Source organism: Myotis lucifugus, unplaced genomic scaffold (assembly GCF_000147115.1).
Source record: "Myotis lucifugus unplaced genomic scaffold, Myoluc2.0 scaffold_54, whole genome shotgun sequence".
Taxonomy (NCBI): Eukaryota; Metazoa; Chordata; class Mammalia; order Chiroptera; family Vespertilionidae; genus Myotis; species Myotis lucifugus.
Genome location: NW_005871102.1, coordinates 6,587,766 through 6,601,952, shown reverse-complemented (window position 1 = coordinate 6,601,952; position 14,187 = coordinate 6,587,766). Strand labels below are relative to the sequence as shown.

The 14,187-nt window shown below is 37.9% G+C and overlaps 1 protein-coding gene across 1 annotated transcript in view; it reads right to left on the bottom strand.

Moving 5' to 3' along the window:
* DHX9 (DExH-box helicase 9) overlaps window positions 1–14,187 on the bottom strand; it is a 46,141-nt gene that overhangs the window by 31,167 nt on the left and 787 nt on the right. The window contains exons 2-6 of the mRNA XM_006088993.3: window positions 10,103–10,235; window positions 9,290–9,430; window positions 2,513–2,627; window positions 1,411–1,520; window positions 645–793 (exon numbers count right to left, since the gene is read on the bottom strand). Of these exons, the coding sequence (XP_006089055.1) occupies window positions 645–793; window positions 1,411–1,520; window positions 2,513–2,627; window positions 9,290–9,430; window positions 10,103–10,213 (626 nt within the window). The 5' untranslated portion in view covers window positions 10,214–10,235. The remainder of the gene's footprint in view (window positions 1–644; window positions 794–1,410; window positions 1,521–2,512; window positions 2,628–9,289; window positions 9,431–10,102; window positions 10,236–14,187) is intronic.

Below are 14,187 nucleotides of genomic sequence, written 5' to 3'. Positions count from 1 at the left end.
TAATGTATTTGGAGTAATTTATTTCTTAAAAAGAACAGCAAATTAATCATCCAGGTTTTCATTATGACCTTCCCTCCCTTCCAATAAAATACAGTTCCCCCCGAAGAGTCTAATCCATATGAGCCTTCCTGGGAGTAATAATTACTACACCCTGGAATGCTCTCAGGAAGAACAGCAAGCGGGCTGAGAAACATACTGTCACTGTTACAAGGACCCCTCTTTATGTTGTTTTACCAAGTTAACAGGCTACAAGGAGGCTAATTCACATACAAAGACTGAGGCTACACTCTTAAAACTTCAACAGGATTCTTCAGAGCTAGCAAGTTTCAAAGCCGAACAAAAGGAAATCTAGATCAAAGTGCAATGCAATCTACCTGAGATGCTAAAACTTAAGTGTCCAAAACTCACCCATTAAAGAACTAATCATTGTAACTGCCTCTAACAAAACCACAGAGAATAAACTCAGGGCCTCTGGCTGATAGCACCAGCTGTGGCTATCATTTTTGCCTTTCAAATTCAAATGAGAACCTTAAAAGTCTAGCAATACAAACAGCAGAATGTCTTACACAGCTGTATAATCTAGACCAATGAATATCCAAAACAACCCTGACTTACTACAGAAGGAAAGAGTGAAACAAGCAAACCTGTTGTGATCAGGGCCCACTTGGGTGTACTTATATTCTCCTTGGATCTTTTCTTTTTGGAAATATTGGTTCAGCCGAGCCTTAGCATTTTCCAAGGTCCAGTTTCCATGGAGCCCAGCATTTAAATCCACTTCTTCTGATTCTAGAGTCTGTTGAATCAATGAAAATTAAATTTGGCTGCACTGATTTTACTTATGAATATTTAAGGTAGAGAAATTTATAACAATAACTTCTTTGTACCATCTTTTATAATGCAAAAGCTGCTTTTTAAAAGCTACTTTTAATAGTTTCTATTCCTAGTCAAAATTGAGCTGGAATTCGTTTATATTGGATCTGATGGCCTTATTAGCTAACTAATACATTAGCTATTAACATATTTAAATTGTTACTAAGAAACCTTTCACAATTCTTTTGTGTGTGCTAGTTTTACCACTTTATATATTAAGTAGGAAGATAAGTTGTTTTATCAAGGCATTTTTACAACGAGAACTCATAAAATGTACCAAGCAAGGCAACTACATTTCCTATAAAGCAGGTGAGATCTTTTATTACAACAAAGGAAAATACTGTTTTATTTCACAGGCAATTCTAGTAACCAGATTTAATGGGTAGTCTAGATTTTTGGTGTCATGTATGATCAAGTTGTCTCAAATAACCACTGAGAACAATCACCTAATTATTAAGTTGTGAATATCTTAAACCTTGCTATGAACTAAGTCCTAACTCACATTCCTAGAGAGCTAACACAGGGGGATGACAGTCTTACCGCTTGTACTTCCTGTTCTTCCTTTGAGTAATAATCCTTGCAGTTGGATCCTCGATCCCAAGTGGACCCAGGAACACCATAGCCAGAGGCCCCAATTTCAGAATTATTTTCTATTAAGGAAAGAAAATGACTGGTTTTTTTTGTTTTATGAATCAAACTGCAGGAAGATCCTAAATATTTTAAAGACTATTCCTAATTCCTAATTTTAAAGACCACTCCATAATTAGACGCAAGTTTCAATTATTTGGAAATGGGCTTGAAATCTCCATGACTTACTTAAAAAGTGTTGTGTGACTACAGGATAGGACTAAATTGCTAATTCCAAGGCTGGGATGCAGGGCTAAGCCAGCAGTAATGGTCAGAAGTGGTTGACAATCCAGCATGCATTAGCAGTGTAGCACTGTCTGTCAAGGTGCTACATATGAAATAACTGATTAAGTGATAAAACTGTATCTTTGCTAAGTATGACTATGGAAGGAAGCTATCTGCTAGTGCTGGATATAAAAAATGAGAAGCTGAAAAGGGTAAGTGATGAATCCTAATGAAAAAGCAGAGTAACTAAAGAGTATTGACTAATCACATGCTTTAAGATAATTACTCACCCAATAATCTTAAGTAAATACCACTGTTATTCTCATTTCATAAATACTGGATATGAGACTTAATTTGACCAAATACCTTAGTTCATCTACTTTACAGTGGACATACCAATGAACGTTGAAGTAATATATGAAATTCAGCAATGGCTTGGATCCATAGGTAAACAAGTTTATAATATATTTGGTAGGATAAGTTAGAAACAAGAAAGGGCAATAAATAAGACCCTTTAACCAAATGTTCTAGCCTGTGCAAAAATTTATCCATAGATTAGAAATTAGTAAATACTAATTATATAGCAAGGAATTTAAGCTGTATCATGCTTTATAAAAAAAGTTAAATGAGCTGGTGGTATTTGCAAATTTATGAAGGCTTTGGGATCGCTCACAACATTAAGAGTTTATTGGAGTTATTTCTTTCTATCCAAGTGAAAAACAGAGATGATGACCAAACAAGATAGTGTATAACTTACTCTAAGTCATGCGAACACACTCAAGTCCCCTACCTGCCAAGAGAGACAGATGTGGGGGAAGAGGTCCTCCCATAGTTGTTGGCAAACCTTCGCCAGTATCTGCTGTGGTGTCAGGTGTATCGGTAGGTGGAGGAACAGGGGGTGCTACCTGCAAGTGAAAAAGTCAAGGCAGTATAAGCAATTTCCCTTCACAGGGACTAGTAAATTCTTTTCTACTTAGAGCCTACATGCTGCCCCTCCTCTTCCCATATTAACCTCCTTGCTTTCAGTGACTATAAAACTATTAAGTTCTCATTTCAGGCATAAAAGGCAAGAGTAGTATAGATTACTCATAATTCTCCATCTGGGAATTTTATAAGTACATATAATATGTACACAAATATAACTTTCCCATAAAAAGTGAGATCAGTTTATGCTGTATTGTTAATTTACTTCTTCTTCCACTTACTATCTTTCTAAGTACATTCAACATTCAAGAAGTATCTGTTAGGAGCCTTCTACATGGTAACATTGTTCTGGGTACTGAGGATAAAACAATGCAAAAAAAGGGCACATGTTCTGTACTAACAGAGCTATATTCAAATAGCTATATTCTCCTTCTATATTCTTGTAGAGCTAAACAAGAAATAAATAAATATGTCAAGTGTGATACAATACTAGAGAGAAAAATGAAGCAGAAAATAGAGACTATGAGAGGTCACTATTTAAATAAAGTGAACAGGGAAAACTGCAATCATAGGTGACATTTGAGAAGAGATACGAAGCAAGTGAAGAGCCAACCAAAAAAAGCAACTGTGAGAAGAGATTTCCGGAGAGGAAACATCAAGTTTTAAGACAAATGCAAAATATTTTACATACATTTTCTACTTCTTTAAATATTGATCTACATGAATTTTAAGGACTTACTACTCCACTGTATGGATATACTACACAAAGAAAAAGTAGCAATGATTTGAAATGACTTCTGATGAAAAGACCAAAGCAGAACTGCATCTGAACATCAAGAAGACAAAAATCATGACTACAGAAGAAATATACAACTTTTAACATAGACATAATAAAGACATTGTAATTGTTAAAGATTTTCTTACCTTACTTCAGTCATCAATTCAAATGGAGATGCAACCAAGAAATCAAGAGAAAGCTGACTCAGAAGGGCAGCAATGGAAGATTTAGAAAAGATCATCAAGAGCAAAGATGTGTCAACAGAGACCAAGGCGAAAATTGTTCACACCCATATAATTTCCAATTACTATGTATGGATGTGAAAGTTGGACAATGAAGAAGGCTGACAGGGAAAAAATTGATTCATTTCAAACATAGTGTAAGAAGAACAAGTGTATCCTAGAGCAAATTAAGCCTGAAATATGACTGGAGGCAAAAATGACAAAACTGAAGCTGTCCTACACTTTGGGCACATCGTGAGAAGGCAGGGTTCTTTGGAAAAGACAGGAATACTGGGAAAAACAGAAGGCAGTATGAAAAGAGAAAGACCAAGAGATGAATTGACCCCATAAAAGAAGCCATAGGCACAAGTCTATAGGAGCTGCCCAAAGCTGTTAAAAACAGATTATGGATGTCATTCATAGCATGTTGCCAGGAGTCCGAGCCAACTCAACAGCTCATTGCGCACGCACACACATGCACGCACACTCTCACTCTCTATATAACTCAAGCAATACCATGTTGATGGATATTTAGATTATAGCCAATCTTAAAAAATTTATAACTTCAAAACTAAGAGAAAACAAATACTAAAAATCACTATTAAAAAATTATAAAGCCCGTCTGGCATGGCTCAGTGGTTGAGTGTCAACCTGTGAACCAGGAGGTCTCGGTTTGATTCCCAGTCAGGGCACATGCCCGGGTTGCGGGCTCAATCCCCAGTATGGGGCTTGCAGGAGGCAGCCAATCAATGATTCTCTCTCATCATCGATGTTTCTCTCTCTCTCTCTCTCTCTCTCTCTGAAATCAATAAAAATATATATTTTAAAAAATTATAAAACATTGCCTTAAACTCTCTGTACCTTAGGCTCATTTAAGAAAAATTCATAAAAGTTAAAAGATACCAACATTTTAAAAAGCGCTCTATAGAAAGGTTGCTGAATTCCATACTCACCCAGCACTATATATGAGAATCTATTTTCCCACATTCTCTCCAATTCTTGGAATTATAGATACATTTTACATCTTTACCAATATCAGTTTTGGTATTTGTTCTAACAATCTATTACTTTAATTTACAGTTTCTTTGTCCAATATTCTACCTGGATATTCACTGTTATCATTGATTTCTAAGAATTTAACATTTCAGTGCTATGCACTCTGTCATACAAGTTCCAAAAAAAATGTTTGTCCTTTCCCTTTTAACTTTATTAATACTGCTTACTCTCCAAAAAAGTATTTTGTTAGTATATTTTCTATAGTCAAATCTAGTTTCTGCCTTTTACATTCTCCACGAAATGGCCTTTCCTATCCTGAGAACTACTATCTACTATTTCTTGTACAATAATAAAAGCATTTGAAGTTCCTTTGAATAAATGATTACCCCTCTGCCCTCCAAAGTCTTGATAGACACTGTTATTTAAACAGTCTATTACTATAATTTTAAATTTTCATTTAGAACCAAGTGTTCAAATCTCCAAATATTTAGTAGGATTTTTTGGGTCCCTTTGCTACTTTCTCATATTACCATTTTAGTTTTACCAATATATATTAGCATCTTTAATGCTAAGTGGATTGGTTCAATATGAACTGATGTTTCTTTGTCTTTTCTACTTTCTTCCTTAAAGTTTATTCTGATATTATGTCTACTCCCATTTTATTTGTACTTCATTTGTCTGATAAAGCTTTATTCATGTCTTTATTTTCAATCTTTCTGATTAAAAGATTCTATTATTTAAAAAAAAAGATTCTATTATTTTATACAGAAAAGGTGCTGGAACTGCAAGACCAGTGTAGCTGGAAAACAGGAAAAGAGGAAGAAAATATAAAATGCATAGTCAAAGCATTCAATGGAAAAGATCTGAGCATGTTAAAATGCTACAATGAAAAGACAATAGGGTCTTGTTTCTGGTGTGGCCAAACAAGCTCCTAGAAGACTACACTCCTACAGGTAACATGAACTCCAGGGAAAACAAATACCAAAGACTCCCACAACTATATGAAGGCACTAAAAAGTGAACAAAAGCTAGCAGACTCTGGAAAGGACTTAAAATAAGAGAAACCAAAGGATAGCGAAAGTGTAACTTCTATTGATTTTGGTTTTCAGTCTGAGGAAAGATTCTGAGAGGCAAATAAAACTCCAGTAGAAAATCCAGTCTTTCTGGCCGAAGTATCAAATGGTAAGAGTTTGGGGACCGAAACTGATACAAAGTGAGGAAGGAATCCTGGAAAGTAAAGAGGGAGGAACCTTAAATCCTGTGCATGAACCCTGCCCAAATCTCTAACCCCTGAACTACACATACACTGGACAGATTCCAATCTGCCTGTTAGTCAAAAGGCAGTGTTTGCAGATAGAGTCCAATCAACTTACCTGCTTGATAAGAGTCCAATCAACTTACCTGCTTGATAAGAGTAAAAGCAATACTCTCTGAAGGAACATTGTATAAGATCTCCACAATATAATATTCACATAAAAAAAGAAAAAGGTGATCTGATTTCAAGAGAAAATGTAATGAATGAACAGAGCCAAACCTTGAGAGGACTCAGATGTTAGATTAGTAGTCGAGGACTTAAAAGCAGCTATATATAACTATGCTCAATGACATAAAGGAAATTCACATTCATATATTATGAACATCTACAATAATAAAAGCACAATATGCAAATCGACCAAACAGCAGAACAACCATCCGGACGACCACGCTATGACATGCACTGGCGCCAGGCCAGCCAAGGCGGGTGCAATGTGATTGGGGGTGGGGTGGGGGTGGGGCCTCACCATCACCCCGCAGGAGGCCCAGGCCACTGGCCAACTATGCTGTGGTGGGTGTGCGGGGCCGGCCAGCACAGAGGGAGGTCCAGGCCAGCAAAGCGATCACACCCCATGCCTGTCGCCTGCAGAGGAAGGCGACCGGTGCCAGGGCAGGGGGAAGGGGGGCAGCACTACACAGATGGCAAGTAGTGGCAGGGGCGGGGACAGCTGCCAGCAGCCGGGGAAAGGAAAGCCCCAATAAACTCAGATCACGGGCCAGGCCTAGGGACCCTACCCAAGGGGTCCCAGATTGTGAGAGGGTGCAGGCGGGGCTGAGGGGACTCCCCACCCCTGCACGATTTTGTGCACGGGGCCTCTAGTCTATATATATAAAAGGCTAATATGCTGTGTTTGACCAGTCACTATGACACGCACTGACTACCAGGGCTGCCATGACTTGGCAGCAGTGGTTCTCGGGTGAAGCACCCTGAAACCAGAGAGGAGGGAGCCTGATTCCTCGCGGGCCGTGCAATTCCACTTTGAGCCATGGGTTATGTTGTTGCTGGGGCCCTGTCAGCCCCGAATCTGGTTTATGGCACACTTGTGTTTGCGTTCCACACCCTGTACAAAAGCAACTTTGCAGAGTGCCCTCTCGCACTCCAGGACCCTGGGGGAATATCGAAGAGCTGGTTTCGACCTGATCCCCGCCAGGCCGAGGGACCCCACCTGCTGGAGGGACCCTGCTCACTCCACAGAGGCAGAAGGAGGTTGGCTCCAGGGCGTGTCCAGCCCCGCCCCATCAGCCACCTTCTAATCAATTTCCTTTCAAGGTGCACGAATCTGTGTACTGGGTCACTAGTACGCTTATAATGAATGAAAAGATAAGAAATGCCACCAAACCAGCAGGGGGTGGGTGGTGGTGTGTGTGTGGCTAAAAGTTCTAGAAATGGAAAATACAATATCTGAAATAAAAAATCCAATGGATGGACTTACCAGCAAAATGGAGATGACAAAGGAAAAAAAGCAGTGAATTTTAAGATAGTCATTTGAAATCATCCAATCTGAGTAAAAGAGAGAAAGTAGGGAAAAAAAAGAAGACAGCTTTGGGACCCTTGGGATAACATCAAAAGTTTAAACATACATGTGAACACAGGAATCTCAGAAAGAGAAAAAAATGAGGCAGAAGAAATAATAACCAAAGTTTCTAAATTTGGTGAAAGACAAATTTAAAGATTCATGAATCTCAGCAAGCCCCAAGATAATTAAACAATAACCAAAAAACCATACCTAGTCATAACATAACCAAACTCTAGAAACCAAACATAAAGAAAACAAATGAAAGCAACCAAAGAAGACAACACATTACATATAGAGGGAAATGATTGGTTATAGTTGACTTCCTATTAGAAAAAATGGAGGTAAGAAGAGAATGAAAAATTATTTTTAAAGTACTGGAAAATGGAAACAGGCACCCCAAAATCCTATTACTCAAAGAAGGTAAAATAAAAACATTTTCACATAAAAAAAAAAATTAAAAGAGAATTTGCCGTTGGCAAGACAAACAAGAGGAAGAGGCTAAAAGATATAGAATAGGTCATAACATGTGGCACAAATGCCAGTAGTTTCAAATATTTGAAAGAGGTACAACATTGCTTTCATAGCCAGAAACAATGTCAAGATCATCTTGCCCAATCCCTTCATTTTACAAACTGGCAAACCAATGTAATTAAAAATCCTATGATTATCTACAATATACTAGAAAGTCTCTTGACTTCTGAGTCAAAAGCAATGAAAGAAAATAAAACATGTACCTTTACAAGTCAGAACACAAAAGTTCAGTGAAAATAAATAGTTAAAACTTATAGATATTATTTCTACAAGTTTTCTAAAACTGAATTTTTCATTTCTGTTACTTAAGGGATCTACTTAAATCATAATGTGAACCTTTTCATAGTCAAACTTTCTTTTTAATTAAGAGAAATAAAGTTTATTTCTTAAAAATAATACTAGCCGTTTGAGTCGAGAAAACATACGATTCGTTTGAGTCCCAGGGGGTATTGAAAAAACACTGTCGAAGAATCCCAAACAGCGCAACCGCGCTTTCTCTAAATGAGTACGAAAAGACCCAAACAGCGTGATAGCGCTTGTTTTATTTTATGTCGAGAAATACCAAGCAGGACTCAAACGGCTAGAGAGGGGTCTTTGCTGCATACTTACATATAACTAAAATAATCATGGTATCAAAAACACCACAGTGCCCTAACCGGTTTGGCTCAGTGGATAGAGCGTCGGCCTGCGGACTCAAGGGTCGCAGGTTCGATTCCGGTCAAGGGCATGTACCTTGGTTGCGGGCACATACCCACTGGGGAGTGTGCAGGAGGCAGCTGATCGATGTTTCTCTCTCATCGATGTTTCTAACTCTCTATCTCTCTCCCTTTCTCTCTGTAAAAAAATCAATAAAATATATTTTAAAAAAAACAAAAACACCAGAGTGATATTCCATTGCATGAAATGCTATTTCTCTCTGCTATATAACAAAGTGTTAAAGGGACCCAACATTGTGTCTTAAAATGTTACTGATTTTTATATTTTGTTTAACGGGTTATCTTTGGAAGTACACAGAACACAACAGGCTCTGAAAAAATCAGTTTACTAATTAATGTAATATATAAAATGGTATTTCCCAAGCCCACAAATCAGGTACATTATAATGAAGTAAAATCTTTAGGAACTCATCCCAGTGCTCTGAGAAAATCCAATGCCAAGGTATACTAAGGAACACATTAACATATTTGAAAACAACATTGAAAAATTGTCACTCTAAGTCTCCATACACATTGAGTTAGCATAAGCTTATAACATACATCCTCAAGTGCTTGGCCATAAGTACTTACCGAAATAGCTGGGACTTCTTCACTCTTTACTTCGTTTATTCGAACCAAATAGTTAACAAAGTCTCTGGCAGCATTGCTCTGTGCATCTTTTTTATTAGTGGAATTGCCCATGCCAATGTAATTATATCCTTCCACTCGAACCTTTAACAGTAAAGAAAAACATTTATTAAGAGACTGGCCTGGGTGTACTAGTAATTCTGGGACTTAAAAAAAAATCATAATTCAACAATCCATTAAGGGATAACAGTTGACTATTGAAGATATACTCCATAAACACACTGAAAATAACAAATCTACTGTAAGAGAATATGGACTGGTTGCCTTATGAAAAAGCTTGAAGCATGATATCCAGTGATAAACTAATCCAAAAACAAGAATATTAAATTATGTGAATCAGAAATTCTCCTTTCATGCAACAGAATGTTCCACATTAAAATGCAATCTTATAAGACCCAAGAACAAGCTATTTGTATTTATTTTAAGCACTTTGATCTAAAGCAATGAAGAATTGCTCTACTTTCTACAGGAGTTAGCAAAAACAGTGAACAACTGCTCTAACTTTCCTAATCTGTGCTACTGGTGCTATAGAAGCTGAAGAAGATACATGTTCTAATTAGAATAATTCACCTAGCATATTGTTTTAAAAATAATACTCACCTAAAAATGATTTATAAAGATATATAATAGCAGGCAAGTCACAATCAAGAACATTATCCAATGTGTAACACATGACCATTTCCAAATAGAAAACAATGTTCTTTTAACACCAAAATAACCTCAAAAATCCCATCAATATACAGTATTCTTTAGTACCTCACACATGAATTTCTGCCTGTTTTTGTTCCCCGCTGCCCTTATTTCATAGGTTGGGGCCATCTTCCTTTTGCCACACCAGGCATACAGAAAGTTTTTAACATCACCCATGATGCAGGTGTTGTCTTCAGACCTAAGAAAACAAAAGTTAGTTAAAAACTGCATTACTTATAAGGATAAACTTTGGAAATTACCAAGCTGGAAATAAACAAACAACTGGAATTTACTAAAAATCTAGGTTTAATACAGGATATTCTAATGCAGTGGTTCTCAACCTTCCTAATGCCGCGACCCTTTAATATAGTTCCTCATGTTGTGGTGACCCCCAACCATAAAATTATTTTCATTGCTATGTCATAACTGTAATTTTGCTACTGTTATGAATTGTAATATAAATATCTGATATGCAGGATGTATTTTCATTGTTACAAATTGAACATAATTAAAGCATAGTGATTAATCACAAAAACAATATGTAATTATGTGTGTGTTTTCCGATGGTCTTAGGCAACCCCTATGAGAGAACTGCTGTTCTAAAGCATTGCTATTAAAATTGCCTATGAATAAATTTTAATGACATAGTCTAGGACATGTTTTAAGAAAAAGTAGGATAAAAAATTGTACAATTAGAACTTCATAAAAGTATATATGCATAAATCAATACTAGAAATGTCCCCCAAAATGGTTATCTTTGGGTGACTTTTAAAAATTTTATGTAATGCCCTACATTTTACAATTAGGCACATTATGTGCTTTAACTCATTTAATCCTCACAACAATGGTAGGTAACATTATATGGCAAATACTATTATCTTTTTACAGAGGAAGAAACAAGGGCATACAAAGTTTAAGTAACCTTTCTCAGTTACCTGCTGTGGAAGCCTAATTCAAACTCAAACTATTTACTAAGAAATGGTCATCCATTTTTATTCTGATTATGTCTCCTAGCTGCAGACTGTATATTGTAAGTCCAAATACAATAAATATGCTGTACTTGAACTAAAAACAGTAATCTGTTAACTTCAATCTCTCCTTTAGGCCTTGTTATCACAGTTGGAGGATATTAAGTTTTCTTGAGGTGCAACATAGCAAACTTGGCACTCCCCCTCTACTTCCCAATTTGCAAGATACCAACAGATACAAAGCCTGAGTCTAAAACATGGCTGCAAATTATAAGCAGGATTTGAAACCAAACTTAAAACCAAAACAAAAACTATGAATTTTTTGCTGTGGGAAGAAACCCCACAACTAACATCAAACCTTTGTCTTTTGCTAATTAATGTTTAGTGCATTTTGTTAATAACTGTATCTAATTGTCATCAAACTGGACCCTGTTTGTATAAACCTGTTCACTCTGTTGCTGCAGACTAACCCTGGAGACATCCTATTAATATTAAAGCTGAAGTTACAAATTCCACCCCTGAATAATTAATTTAAAAAAATAAGCCTTCCTATTTTATGTTACTTCAATGAGTAACATAAAATAGGAAAAACTATGCCATCAATTTTCTTCCTCCCTAGATATGTAGTCTCATCTAACTCCATAATGTTCAATATCAAAAACATGCTAATGTGCCCAAAAACACACAGAAAATTTACTCCTAAGGTACAAAATCAAGTTCATCTAACTGCAGCACTAACATACTCATTTGAATTCTAACTTGGCATCTCAGTCAAAACAGAATTTTAAATTTCCTTCCCAAACTCGTCCCTCTCCGTGCCCCAATTCCAGTGTTCCCATCTCCCTACATGGCACCACCATCCACCAAGTTACTCATGTCATCAACCAACTGGGATTCATCTACTCAAGATCCTCTACAGCTATCCTTGTAGAGCCTTTTACTACGTGCTGGACAGTATCCATAGGTCATCTATTTTACTTAACCCTTACAACAACTATATAGAAAAAGTATTAGCATTCCCTTTTTACTGGTGAGTAAACTGAGCCCCTAACTGGGAAACCAAGAATTCCAAGGCAGATAGTCTGACTCCTAATCTACTATACAATTCTGCCTCCAAAACTTATCTCTGTGGATGAAAAACAGGATATACTAAACCTGACAAGTTCCGGGAGTGGGGTGGGGGGCCAGCATGGTAGGCCCCACAAACTCATCGAGACTGGAAGCAACCACATAGGAGGGTCTGAACATAAAAATGCCTAACTAGAAGTGGGCCATAGTGGGTAGTCCTGTCCTAGAGACCAGTGAGTTCCTTGTCGTAGGTCAATCTTTAACTTAAGTGAGCCTGTCTACTGTCTTTTTGGATCTAAGATAACACAGCTTTGAAACTTCTCCAGACCCCTTAGGGCACAACCTATTGCAGAAGCCCACATTGTTATATTGCTCCCAATACCATCTCTATGTTAATTATTAACTACCTTTCAAATGTTAATTATTAACTGCCCGGTACCCCCAAATGTAAGAGAAATGTTTGTTTTACTTTTACCCAATCCCAGAGATTTCCCCAGTTTGCTTTTCCCCCACCCTTAATCTACCACCAATGAATTTCATGTCACTCTCCTTAGACCTCTTCCTCTGATTTAATGTAGAAGCTGTAAGACTGCCATTCTCCAGAGCACTCCATTGAGATTTTGCTTCCCAGCAATTGTCATCAGTTTGGCTCAAATAAACTCATAAAAATTCTCTACCGGTCTGGACCTTTCCATCTCTTCTCCCACCACGACTGTGCACCTGGTAGACTGCAATGATTGATCCCCTTTTCACTCTGGCCACCCTGAAATTCAGTTTTCTTTTAAATCCTTTTCACCATAACAATGAGGTACCATCTTACACCTGTAAGAATGGCTATCATCAACAAACGACAAGTGCTGGCGAGGATGTGGAGAAAAAGGAACCCTCCTGCACTGCTGGTGGGAATGCAGACTGGTGCAGCCACTGTGGAAGACAGTACAGAGTTTCCACAAAAAGTTAAAAATGGAACTCCCATTTGACCCAATAATCCTACTTCTAGGACTATATCCCAAGAAACCAGAAACACCAATCAGAAAGGATATATGCACCCCTATGTTCATAGCAGCACAATTCACCATAGCTAAGATTTGGAAATAGCCTAAGTGCCCATCAGCAGATGAGTGGATTAAAAAACTGTGGTACATCTACACAATGGAATACTATGCTGCTATAAAAAAGAAGGAACTTTTACCATTTGCAACAGCATGGATGGAACTGGAGAGCATTATGTCAAGCGAAATAAGCCAGTCGGGGAAAGAGAAATATCACATGATCTCACTCATATGTGGGATACACTGATCAACATAATTTGATGAACAAAAATAGATCCAGGGACAAATGGCAGGGGAGGGAAGGGAGGTTAGAGAGCAATCAAAGGACTTGTTTGCATGCATTATTAGCATAACCAATGGACACAGACACTGGGGCGGTGGGGGCTTGCCTGGGGTGGGAATGGTGGGGAGGGGGTCAACTGGGGAAAAAGGAGACACATATATAACTTTAGACAATAAAGTAAATCAATCAATAAATCCTTCTCACCACACGGCAGTCACAGGACCTTTTCAGTTTCTTCCCAACCTCTGCCCTCAAGCGCTCACTAATCCCCGATACTTCTGCAGTTCTGCTTTTCCTTGTCCTCAAGGCTAATGAGCCACATCCCTCAGCTCAAAGATCTCCCTCCTCCCTGTCCACCCTATGCGGCTCTCTCTCCCTTTACACTATTTAATTTCTCACGTTGAAAGGGGGCAGAAATAGAATGTTGGGGAACCAGCTCGTATTTTAAGAAATATTAATCATGCTCTGTTAATCATGACTGTTTTACTCTGATTAAAGAAGGCACATTCTACCCAGGCTGGAGCTGACCTGGAGATGCAGCCCTTCCACCCGATTTGGAGCTGCCTATTATCATGGCAAGATTAACAACGATGCTCCAGAAACCAGAGAATCGCCAGCCCTTTGAAGGTATGTACCCCAGCGCTTTTTGCATACCTGCAGGCCCTGGCAAACCTCCAGCCTGCTTACCCGTTAATTGCCCACCCGGCATTCCCTTTGGCTGTTTCCCCATGTAACCGTAACCCCAGCCCTTGCATATCACTACGCCCTTTGCAGACACCT